General features: G+C 42.0%; 2 protein-coding genes across 2 annotated transcripts; one reads left to right on the top strand and one right to left on the bottom strand.

The window, feature by feature from the left end:
- Positions 1 to 3,559: 3,559 nt before the first annotated feature.
- On the top strand, positions 3,560 to 4,804 carry LOC308141660 (GTPase IMAP family member 9; the record flags this gene model as incomplete). Its single annotated transcript, XM_080511867.1, has 2 exons — positions 3,560 to 3,593; positions 3,798 to 4,804. The coding sequence occupies 2 exons, from the start codon at positions 3,560 to 3,562 to the stop codon at positions 4,802 to 4,804; spliced, it is 1,041 nt and encodes a 346-aa protein (XP_080367993.1).
- A 502-nt stretch (positions 4,805 to 5,306) lies between these two features.
- On the bottom strand, positions 5,307 to 10,002 carry kdelr3 (KDEL endoplasmic reticulum protein retention receptor 3). Its single transcript, XM_080510844.1, has 6 exons — positions 9,852 to 10,002; positions 9,559 to 9,740; positions 9,032 to 9,132; positions 8,269 to 8,427; positions 7,918 to 8,170; positions 5,307 to 6,693 (listed from the first exon to the last, which is right to left on the bottom strand). Exons 2-6 carry the CDS (start codon positions 9,647 to 9,649, stop codon positions 6,650 to 6,652), a joined length of 648 nt encoding a protein of 215 aa, XP_080366970.1. The 5' UTR covers positions 9,650 to 9,740; positions 9,852 to 10,002; the 3' UTR covers positions 5,307 to 6,649.
- Positions 10,003 to 12,637: the final 2,635 nt, after the last annotated feature.

Genomic DNA, 12,637 nt, shown 5'->3' with positions numbered 1-12,637 from the left:
AGGAAGACATATTTGTTGCTCATTACCTCCAGGTTTAAGTCAAGGCTGTCACACACGTTTGACTTCAGTACAATTTGATCTCAACTGGGCGAGACCAGGCAATAACCGTGTTATAACATATAAATAACTAGAACTCTAAATCAATCTTTGTTTTATCGTAACAAAGTATTGATATATCTTTAAGACGTTCACATTTAATCACCTGTCCCGTATAGCACATGACAAAGCTGGAATCCGAATAAAAAAACTGCTATTTCATTAATAGCATGCCTGATTTCTGGATACAGGTCACATTCCGCTGTGAGAACCTTGGAAATATTTATTTAGAATAATACCGTTCCATTTAAAATATATATATATATATGTATGGGTATTAGTTCTAACAAACAGGGTTTGTTGCCAGAGAAAATAGTTTATGTTGTGTTTATGGGTTCAAACGTATCTCGGTAATTCAGAAAATCAAAGACCAAGATATTTATTCCAATAGAAACCAATCCCGACAAATTTTTTTTTTTTTTTTTTTGTGAAAATTAATCTTCAGAGCATTTTTTTTCCTCCTATGTAAGTCGAATTCACTTCCATAAACATACCAGCCTCCATAAGGCATTTTTAGTAGTCGACTGCATCACATTTAATTCATGGACTAATAATCCCTCTCTTCTGTTTTTTGATCCTTGATAAATCTAGAAGACAACATTAGATTATGGTCTTGTCGTCCAGCTGTGATGAATGATTGCCGTGGAGTGAATCAGTCATATTTTCCAATGTTTTCCTCCTCCGACAACCTGAATCATAGTGACTCTGCCATCGCCAGGCTCTGCAGGAGGCCTGATCGTTAAAACCACATGCACTGGGACGGTGGCCCTCCAGGACCACAATTTAACATCCCTGAAATAAAGTAAATACAAAGACAGACTTGACAAGTTATTATTTTTGCACATTTCTAACCCGTAGTTCATGTTTTCTAACTTTCAAATGGGAAAATGTGACGATATTAGCGGTTGAACGCCCACTACAGCACGGAGACCCATAGTGCCGCTCCAGGGAGCCAAATAAACCAACTCCTTAGAGAATTCAGCCAAAGGGAAGCATTTTGCTTGGGAGTCTACAGAAACTTCCACGCTTGGCTTGATTATTACAATTCAGCACCTCTATCCAAGCGTCTATTTTCATCAAGGAAACCTCATACTACAAATAGAAAAGTGTAACTAAATGAGCGCTGCAGGAAAGTCAAACTAATTTACTCCAATAGTCTTTATTTATTATTTGTCCACAAATACCGACTGTGTAGAACGACTGTGAAGACGGTGCAGAGCATCTGGTCAGATATTGAGGAAACGGTGGAGAAATATGTGACCGGTATTGGCGAGCCTCTTCGCTGCACGTGATGAATGCAGGAATGTAACGTGGCGAGACTCTGAAAAATGTGAGAATGAAGTGGAACAGTCAGATTGTGACTCAGTGCTTTCAATAGAAGAAGTCGGCGCAGGACTTTTCACAGGACTTTCATTTCATTGTGTATTGCCACAATTCCTGTGGATTATGGAAATTATATAGTAGGGATCAAATAAATACTTTTCAGGCTGTTGCATCTTTCTGTGTGAAGTTTGCATGTTCTGTTTATTGGAACGGCTGCATCAATCACAAACCCTGAGCTTTCTCCGAAAACACAAACATCAAAACATGCATTTTGGAGGATGCGCCAACATGTAACAGTTAAATGTAATGATTAGAGGTTCAAAGTTCTGGAAAACTGTTGAAAGTGTCTGACTAATGGTTATCACTTATTAAAAAAAAACAAAAAAACAACCCTCTGTAAGAAGTTCTCTCTAAATTGAGGCCACATCTTCCTCTAGTGGCCAAGGTGAGAAATCACAGTATGATGCATTTATGTTTTTTAAATACAGGGGTCAAATAATGGTTTCATCACAAAGTAAGTTTTGTTTTGTTGTTGTTTGATAGTGCTCGCCATTAAAGATGCAGACAAATATTTGTATATCTGTAGTTTTTCTAAATTAATACTATTCCTGAAAAGAAAACTACTTCCCACCTAATTTTTTGTTAATTTATTTTCAGTAAAACAAAAATGGTCATTAGTATATTCAGGTGGTCACTTGACCTCGTCGACGCACGCTGGAGAACTGTGTGGAGCTCCAAAAACTCCACCCTCCATACACAGTGCTCCAAACACTGCGCCACGGTGCCGAGCTGCGCTTTTACGCACAGATTGGCGATCAATGAGTGGATCAATGGGTTTAAATGTGACATTTTGTAGAAATGTGTGCTGATTCTCAGCTGACACACTGAAGCTTCCTTTCATCAATTTGCTCCCGTCGAGCTGGATGTGTTGTTAAAGAAATGAAAAGCAGCTGACTGCATCTGTTGGGGTTAAATAACTTGTTGCCAGCTGAACGATAATCGCCCATGCAGTAATTATCCAATAGGAGGCTCTTGCCTATTTGCTTAGTGAAACCCAGGTGTCTTTTATTGTTTGGCCAGGCAGTGTGTTGACAATAGACCCATAATGCTCTGAATTTATACCTTTAACGCGCCACTACCAGGGATTTTCAACTGGTTCTGAGAAAGATTATGGTTTTCATGCTTGACGTCGTGCAGATTTGTCTTGATGCAACGGGTGCAACCAGGCAGATACATTCATAATATATATCAAAGGGTCAGTGATGTTTACACAACATGTTTACTGTTGACTGATCAATTTAACCTGTTTCTACTAAACATACAGAACCATGTTAAGCTGATAAAAGATCTTGTTTTCAATTAAATTTTTATTTTTAGCAAGTTTATCATTGGCATGAGGGTGTTATAGATAAATCTAATTGAATTATTGATAAGCTATCTTCTTGGTTCTCTGCTCACATCTGAACTGATCTAAACTCACAACGAAGTCTTTCAGTGCAGAGATACTGCATGATTATACTAATATAGATATTTAATTTATTCATTCATGTGATTATTGTAATAGTAAACATTCATTTCCTAAGCTTAATTTCAACGCATTTCATCATATTCTTGTGCGAAAGATTATAAATTGGAAGGAGACCATAGTAAAGTATTTGTTTTTACTTGGTATTACTTTAGATTGATCCTATTTATATATAAAAAAGAGATATATTTATTGTATTTAATTTTATGTTGAGTTTGAGTGTAACTCGACAATAAACTCGATAATAAATTGTGGGTGTTTACTGCCATCTAGTGGCCATATGCCACAACTACAACATCAAATCACTCTTAAATTCCGAAACAAATCATAATTTTTCAGATGATAAATATCGGTGATCAGAGTGGTATTAAAAAGTAATGTCGTTAATTGCTTTTTCACATTGGACTTCACTCTATAATCACAGTTCCGGGGTTAAAAACTGCATGAAGGTGTCGGGATGCAGCCTGCAGCTGCACGGACGCGTCCTGCGTCTTTATCGGAATAATTATAACCTGAAGGAAGAAACTACACGAGTGGCAGCCACAGTACAAAACATTGAGGGGAATCAACATTCCTCAGTAGCAGTCAGCTGATTTCCACATCTTCTCTGGCAGGATGTCGGCGTCTGAAAATGCTGCGTCACCTGCAGGTATGTGGATTACATTTATACTCTCTGCTCGTGTGATCACATATGGTACCACGCAATTTTAAATGGATCGTTATATTGTGTTTAACCAAACTAAATTGTATTCAATATATTGATGTATGGCTTTATTATAATGAATATGACATATTACTATGTCTGATCATTTCAAGGTGATTTCTATTAAACGTGTTGTGTGACTGTGTGCAGGCAGTGAAGGATGCCCCCCCTCTGCAGAAGCTGGACCCCTGAGGATTGTTCTCCTGGGCAGGACCGGGACAGGAAGAAGCTCCTCGGGCAACACCATCCTGGGCCGGTCTGCCTTCTGGGCGGAAGCGTCCCCGTGTTCAGTGACCACGAGGTGCAAGAGACAGACCGGGACCGTAGCCGGGCGAAGCGTCTCCGTCATCGACACTCCGGGGTTCCTCCACACGCAGACGTCCCCTCGGGAGCTCATGGACGAGGTGGGAGAGTCCGTTGCCTTGACCTCTCCAGGACCACAGGTCTTCTTGGTGACCCTGCAGCCCGGTCGGTTCACCCAGGAGGAGAGGGAGGCCCTGGGGTGGATCAAGGCCCGGTTTGGACCCGGAGCCGCCGGCTTCACCACGGTGCTGTTCACCTGGGCGGACCAGCTGCGGGGCAAACGCATCGAGGACTTCCTGGGGGAGAGTCCCGAGCTGTTCGAGTTCGTCGGCAGCTGCCGGGGAGGGTATCACACCTTCGACAACACGACGGACAGTCCAGAACAAGTCCAGCAGCTTCTCAAGAAGCTGGACAAGCTGGTGAGAGACAATGGAGGCAAGTGCTACAGCGGCGAGATGTTGGAGGAGGCCGAGAGCGCCCTGAGAGAAACGCAGGAGAAGCTCCTGGAAGGGGAGAGGGGGAGGTTCTCTCACGAGGGCGCCGAGGGCAAAGAGGAGGAGGCCGCCGGTTCAGAGAGGAGCAGGCGAGTGGACGAGGAGGAGAGGAAGCGAGCGGAGAAGCTGTTCTGGTGCGAGTTGGTGACGGCGCTGGGGAAGGGCGCAGCGGAGGGGGCCGGGATCACGGGCAAGGACAAAGGGAAGGGCAAAGCGGTGAAGAAGGTGAAGGTGGTGGAGAGGGCGGCGGCCCTGGTGGCGTCGCCGCTCTCCATCGGCGCGGCCGCGAAGGCGGTGGGGGGAGCGGTGAGAGAAGGGAGCAAAGTGCTGTTCAAACACAGGAAGACTCTGCTGCGCTGAGAGGGTGACGGACGGTGACGGTTCGAAATGCGTTCATTTAAAAAAAATACTGTTCACGAGTGAACCCCTTTGGGACGGACGATGAGACTGGTATAGGAAACGGAGCATTTTCTATAATACACACTTGCCAGTCCATCGTTTAGTGTAAAAAAATAAAATAAAATCAAGATGAAACACATGCTGAGAAAACTCGCATATGCACAGGGTGAACATTCAAAGTCCACACAAAAAGGCTCCTGAAGTTATCGACAACCGTGTGTCCAGCATGTGGACCAAACACAGGAAATGTAACATAATGGCACCTTTCACTAATATTTAGTAAGTAGTTGACTCGGCCTGTGACGCCCTTCTCGTCCAATACGTTTCTTGAGTGGCGGATTCAAACCTTTTCTGGATTAAAATGACAAAAACTTAATTTGTGCTGATATTTCTGATAGATTCAGTGCAGAAAGTACCAGGGGGATTAATTTCCCGGTTACTTTCCAATGAAAATACCAAAGGATGCATCCAAAAATAATGTTTTATGGTTTTTGTCAGCTTATTTCCTATGTAGTCAGAGGTTCATGTGTGTGTGTGTAAAGGGAAAAATCCTTGTGAACAGAAAGAAAAGAACCACACCTGATTAAAGAGAATTCACTGTATAATAAAGTCATAAAAAACCCAACCTGTGCAATACATCTTGCTGTGACTAATACAATTGCGTGCGACAAAGAGATTAGTCTGTTAAAGAATTTCAACAAATGCCATTTTACCATTTTTATACCCGACAGGAGAGTCCCGTTAAGATGTGAACTCATGAAACACAAACCGTTTGACAAACATTGCAGCAGCTTCCCGTTCGGGCTTTGGCTTCATTGGACAAAAAACTAAACATTATATTTAGCCCTTTCTTTTCTTTTTTTTTATATATATCTCCCATTAAGATATTGGAACAAAAAACACACAAGGCAGTAAAGAAAAGAAAGTACATATGAAGTAACATACATGGGAGTGAAACAGTTTGCTCATACAGTGAAATCAGGAAGGTTTTCTCATGTCAATATAAACGTTGGGCCATAAAGTTGTAGAAGAAACTCAATGAAAACGTGATTCAAAGCCGAGTTAGACACCAAATTGTGGCTCCAGCATCCAAAAACTAAAGGCGAGAAACTTGCAAGAGGGAGTGAAACCCTTTCAGAATGAGCTGTAATAAAGCAAACAATTCAGGGAGTGACGATAAAACAAAAAAAACCTAAAACCCCCAAACTCAAACCACTTTAAACTCTGATTAGTCACGAACCGTACTGGTCAGGATGTGGTAGCGATGGATTAAACCGTTCACACTTGTACAGCTGTGTGGACGTTAAAGCTACATACAATCTACCCGAGTGCTGAAGCTACCGAAAGGTGTGCTTTATTATTCAGGGTTCGGCATTCAACAACTGATGGTATCAAAAAGTGTTTTTCTTTTTTCTTTTTTTTTTTTAATGCAAGAATCACTGGGAGTAATAAATACTCTCTGATCTTGAGCTTGAAAGGGATGGACAAGTTTTCTTAGTGTTACTTGAATTTTAGCCTCTTGTGATCATCAGGGACACTTTTCCAGTGTCACTGTTACATCGCATAGGAAGAAAAGAAAACCCAAACCCCCACACACACACACACACACACACACACACACACACACACTCACACACACTCACACACACTCACACACACAGTGTATATACACACAAACTCACATTCAAAGTACCACTCAGACAGAAAATCTATTGGTTTTGGTCTACAGAAGGATGTCAGACCATCAGTCCTGCTGAGCGGCAGCAGGCACGGATGGGTGGCTTGTTGTTGTTGTTGTTGTTGCTTTTAAACAGGCATTGGCAGAGACATCTTTCCTTTCCCTCGAAGCACTGCAGGGACACAAAGATAGAAAAGAGGAATCAAAGTCAGCACAAGGTTTTGGATTTCTACGAGTCGTTCATTAATCGATCACGAAGAAGAAGTAGGATATTCCGACTTGAAAAGCATCGTTTCATTTGTGCTTAAAGGAGTAAAGAATATTTGTTGGATTTCTCTGTTAAAAGCACCTATAAATGACCGCGTTGCATGTGCTGCTATATAAATAAAGTTGAACTGACTTAAACTGATTATCGTTTGTCATTTATCTGCAGATCTCCATGTCTTCTTGGATTCCAGGCGTACGCTCTCAACTGTACAGAGGGAATTTGTCAACTTCTAACTTTTGGCACTCTCAATAAACACTATGAAGACGCTGACATGAACACAAAACCTCCTAAACTAGAAAAACCAGGACCAATTACAGATCGCTGTGTAATTTAACGGAGGTCACCAAACCCTCGACTACCCTGTTCTTTAAAAGAAATGTAGAAAGTTTAGAAAAATATTTTTTATTTAATGTAGGAAAAAAACTGAAAGCACTTGAGCTAAATGTATCCTGGAAATGTGGTATTCCTCACAAAAAACATTTAGAAAGCACAGAAATGACAATAAATTAAGAAATGCATCTCCATTAAAATATCACGTCTATTCAAGCCTCGTTAGTTCAAATAGAATGTAGAGTCAAGAGGATCAAAGAGGATCAAAGAGGATCAAAGAGCCACTAGAAAGTTACCTGTCAGCCATTTTTATCTTCGTTGTGTTTTTGCCTGCATGTATTTATTTATTTATCAGTTTCTATGCATGAATTTTACCAATTTTTTCCCCGCAAAAACTATTAACCCAGATTGCATAAAATTTTCAGGGATTATTTGTCATCATCTAAAGACCAGTCGATCAGATTTTGCGACGACTAACCCTTTCTGAATAAATCCCCCAAAAACTGCAAAAAAAAGTCCCATAGAAAGTGGATGGGAGAGGCGATCAGTGTCTGTTGCCATGGTGATGCTCCATGCTCGGTGTGAACGAAGGTCTGCGCTCCCTAGTTTCCGTTTAAAGAACGCACGATTGCCATAAATCTATATAAATCTACAAGACGACCGATTGAACGACTTGATATGAACCAACAGTGCAGCATTGAAGTAACATTTTAAAATATTCGCCACAGCTTGAATTAAAAACGCGAAGACCAACAACGCGAGACCTCGTCCCGTCGCTCCACGACGACTTCCACTCACCCCTCGTGACGTAAAGGTAGAAGAAGTCGCAGTAGAAGATGGTCTGCACCACGCCGGACACCACTGCGATCTGGTCGAAGAAGCCCTCCGTGTGGTAGCGCCACACCCAGTTGGCGATGTAGAGGGCCCGGTAGAGGCCCAGGAAGAACAGGTAGTGGGTGGTGATGGACTCCGCCTCCCCGGTCTTCGTGATCATGAAAAGCTGCGGCATTATCGCCACCGACTCCAGGAATATGGAGAACGTCCACAGGATCTGCCAGGAATCGGGAGGAAAAACGACACAATAAATGTGTATATGATTTGTTTTTTTTAAAGTTATATGTGTGTGTGTGTATCCTCCGACTCGTGTACCTCCACTGGGGTGAAGGCGTAGTTCTCCAGGAAGGAGAGCCCGATGACGGGCACCAGCAGGAACTCCACCCGGAAGGTGTCGTGCTCCGAGTTGTGGGTGTTCTTAAACTTCATGTAGATCAAATACACGGTGGCATAGGACAGAGCCAGGAACACCACCTGAGAGCAGGAACAAAACGGCGTTAACGTCCTTTACTAGTGGAAAACACTGGGAATTCCTGGTTTGTTTGGGTTTGTTTTTTTTGCTCAATCCAAAAACTTGCGTCAACTGAAAAGTGGTTCTATAGAGTTGTGGGTGCCGTCTGTCTTTTATCTGACTTTTGCTGAGATAAAACAGCTGCGATTGAGATTCGGGGTTGGATAACCACGATAAATGGTCTTTATTTGAATGCACCTAATTGTTTCCAATTTTAGTAGATTTGCTTTCTAACTTTTTCCTTAAAATTCCCACATTCATTTTGACAACGTCAACAGTCAAAACGTATCACCTCACTGCAGCCGAGATATAGTACTGCACCATTGTTTTCTGTATATTGTCAAATCCTTGTAAGAAAATAAAAACTGGATTCACCTTTTGACCCAAATTGATTTTATACTTTGTCAATATTCTGAAAAAAAAGTATACATTTGGGACTTGGACTTTGAAAAGGGTGTCGATGATCCGAGTTGGATGCTCAGACTTTAAAGTATTTCAGCCATTGCTTATCCACCGTCGTCCATCTCCATGTTTGCTGGTGTGGGAGGCGCTTTGGTCCAGACTTACCTTCATAACTGTGTTGTAGGCAGAAATGAAGACCGTGAGCAGGTCCAGGTACCTGGTGGTGAACACCAGCGCAAACAGCACCTGTGACTTCCCAGAGATGCCTACAGGTGGGGAAAAAAAACAAACCCCAAAGACAATGCACTTTAACAATCCATGATATGCATTCACAGGCGTCTGGGTCTGCATTGTGCCACTTCCCATCTATGGTTTCGTCTTTCACTTGCGAACCTCTGCAACAGCTGAGATTCCTTTGATAATGCAGATTTGTATTATTTATTTATTTGTTGCCACGAAGAGGTGGAGCAGGCGTCAGTTCACTTTTTGCCAAACATTGCCACGTCGCCCGCACTTCCTGAAGGTACTCCTCTGCAAACACCTCCAACAATGCAGTCATGTTCAATCCACTGAGACGCGTTTCCTTGTACTTTGATGCACAGCAGCATGCAATCAGGTGCGCGCGCGCGTGTGTGTGTGTGTGTGTGCGCGCGCGAGAGAGAGAGAGAGAGAGAGAGTTGTGTGTTCCTTACCAGCGCAGGATTTGGATTTCCATATCTTCAGCAGCAGGATGATGATCGCCAACAAATGTGACACGTCACCGGCCAGACGAAAGACGTTCATGTTGTTTACGTTCCTCCTCCGAACTGTGAAAGTGAACGAGTCCTGGCGGGCCTGGACGTCCAGGAGGCACCGGGAGGCGAAGAGACTCCGGCTTCAGAAGGGGACGGAAAGAAAGAAAGAAAGAAATGGGAGACGTGCAGAGAGAGAGAGAGGGGGGGGGGGGGGGGGGGGGCGGCTCCGGACGGCTCGGTGGGTTTCTTACCGAGAGAAATGAAGGGGGGAAAAATCACAAACTCTTTAAAAGTAAAACTCCTGAGACAGTTTCCAGGCTGCAGAAGGAGTTTCAGAGGAGGTGACGTGGCTGACAGCTCTCTCTCTCTCTCTCTCTCTCTCTCTCGCTCTCTCTCTCTCTCTCTCTCTCTCTCTCAAAAAAATCAATGTGAAGTTCAAAACGACAAAAACAAACACACATCCGCTTCCGGGCCACATTTTTCAAAATAAAGATATCCACTTCCGGTGCCGCTTTTTCAAAGTAAAACGCGCAAAGATCAATAAAATCCTTGAGAGTGTACTCGGATGATGACGCAAGGAATTACGTAGTTCAACATCAGGTTTTACATTGATATTCAATGAAATTTTATATTAACAAAAGTCGTCAGTGTTGCATTTTATGACAAAAAAAAAAACTTTTTAAATACCTCCCAAAAACGTTCATATTATTGGACAGCAGATGGCACCAAAATCTATCTATCTATCTATCTATCTATCTATCTATCTATCTATCTATCTATCTATCTATATAAATGTATTGACATTTTTATTCAAGTAATTATCTCATGGGATAACTGCATCTGTAAACATATAATCCATAAAGTTCAAGATCATAGTTCTCTCATATTACATAATGGCAATAAAGAAAAGAAAAATGAACCCAGGAAAAAGGGGGGCCAAACGCACCTGTCCAGAATACTCTGTAAGTTCCCGAAAATGGTCTCTTATTTACTTCATCTAAAACCCCTGAAAATTCCCTTAATGTGTTTTTCCACAACAGTAATTATCTCTACCACATAACACAACACAAGTTAAAACCTACACGTGTGTGTTGAGAGAAGCAAATGTGGGTTTCCCCAGTTTATATAAAGTTGTTCAATAACTTGGTGAAACAAAGCTTAATTAATTTTTTTCATATAGATGAGTGGATAGCATGAAAATAGTCACCAGTGAATAACTGAGCCGTGTCTTGTGTTTTTTGAAGGAATACAAAATTATCATGTAATTGCCCCCAATCAATTTTTTTTATTTTTTATTTTTTGTTCAGGCTCTTTCAATCCACATCAATATCCCCCTGATTTTGACTTGGACAAACCATTCACGCTCCTCTTCCCATCAACCACCTCCTCCACCTCCCTCTTTAGTGTAATCCTCAAATTCGAGTTGAACGTTGGCACCACACACACACACACACACACACACACTCATCCAGCCCCCATCCTCATCTTCATCCTCGTCCTACGTCGTTCTGCTGCAGTGAAGTCAGCACCTGAGATTACGCAGGACATGTTCTCAGCCCACTTTAGAGTACATGTGTGGTGGTGGAGAGAAATGAGGGGGCACCGCACACAGACGAGTGAAGTACACTGCTTCTCTATGGCCCTGAAGCACCCAGCGCAGAGGACCGGCCTCTACATGTTTATCAGATCATTCAACCTGAGGAAGAAAATAATTAGCCCTTTTTTTTATTTTTTATTTTAGATTTTAACTACGGAGGATCAATTTGTGATGGAAAAACAAAACAGGCCTCAGTATTTTAGTTTAGAAAATACAATAACGTAACTATGTAACTTATTTTAAATATTCAGTAAGCAAAATGTACTCAAAATGTAATCAAACAGCGAATATTATTAACAACATGAGTTATTTTAGGCTTGTACATAACAACAAGGGTCTGGAGTAGATTTAGTTTTGTGCAAGTTACTGAAACCTTTGACCTTGATTACAGTTACTTTTCACCTCAAAGCGAGACCATTTCTAGTTTGCATGTTCTGCCAGTGGATGCAGGGATATTCAGAAACTTGTGTTGGTTAACTCACTGCAAAATTACTGGAGCATGAACATATTTCTGTTTGGCCTGGGTTAGGGTTAGGTTAGGGTTAGGTTGATGGACTGCTGAGCTGTTCATGGTGAACACTACCTTCAACTACAGTCAGAATATTGTCTCCCCCCCATGACTCTGAATTAGATAAAACAGCATAGAATAATATGGATTTATTACAGTTACTAGTTGCATAATGTTACTTCTTTAAAAGGTATTCCATTACTTATAAGTAACTGAAAACAAAAAACAACGGGTTACTTGGAAAAGTGACTCTTTATGACTCTTTCATTGATTCGGATTTCTTATTGAGATGTACATGGGTGTATTCAGTGGGGAATTGTCAAAAGAAAAAAAACCCATCCCACTCAAGGTTGTGGCTTAATCCAATTCGCCACCAGCTATTTGAAAATGGCATTTGTAAATGTTCCTTTTGAGCCCAGGGTCTGTTATAAGAAACCCTCACGACACTGTCACTTCCTGTGTTTGTGTTGCAGCAATAAGAGCTCCACCGTGAAGCAGCAGAGACACGTAACCAGGTGGTATAATTTTCTTTTAAAGCACCAGCTAAAAGATATCCCAGACCTTGAAAACACACGTCAAAAGTGTTGGAAATGTCCGCGGTGTCTCCTCCAGGTACGGTAGAGGACATCACCTGGACAGAGCTGACTTATACGTATGCGGCCATAATGAGTGTGTGCTAAGCAAAAGGTTATGGGAACTAATCTGACACCCAGGCATGATTAGTAGCTATTTATACATACACACAGTCTGGTCTGCTCTGCAGAGGTCTGTCTGCATGGTCATCCTCGGCTCACATGATCAGCTGTGTGTTTGAATGTCAGATCAACCTGTCTGCCAAGCCCTCAATCTCCTTTTACTCCCATCACACAGGCCCGAATTTCTCCTTTTCAAATCTCTGCTTGCATCCAGTGGCTGCGCTCAAACCCACCGAC

This window comes from Blennius ocellaris (genome assembly GCF_963422515.1).
Source record: "Blennius ocellaris genome assembly, chromosome: 16".
NCBI lineage: Eukaryota > Metazoa > Chordata > Actinopteri > Blenniiformes > Blenniidae > Blennius > Blennius ocellaris.
Note: the sequence above shows the minus strand (reverse complement) of the source record. Positions and strands in the feature narration are given on the sequence as shown.

Excerpts from the sequence above, each read along its gene's own strand:
- kdelr3 (XM_080510844.1), bottom strand. The coding sequence starts at position 9,649 with ATGAACGTCTTTCGTCTGGCCGGTGACGTGTCACATTTGTTGGCGATC. Across the intron at positions 9,133-9,558 it reads GAAATCCAAATCCTGCGCTG|GCATCTCTGGGAAGTCACAG; the intron begins GTAAGGAACACA and ends CCCCACCTGTAG. Across the intron at positions 6,694-7,917 it reads CTACCTTTACGTCACGAGGG|TGCTTCGAGGGAAAGGAAAG; the intron begins GTGAGTGGAAGT and ends GTGTCCCTGCAG.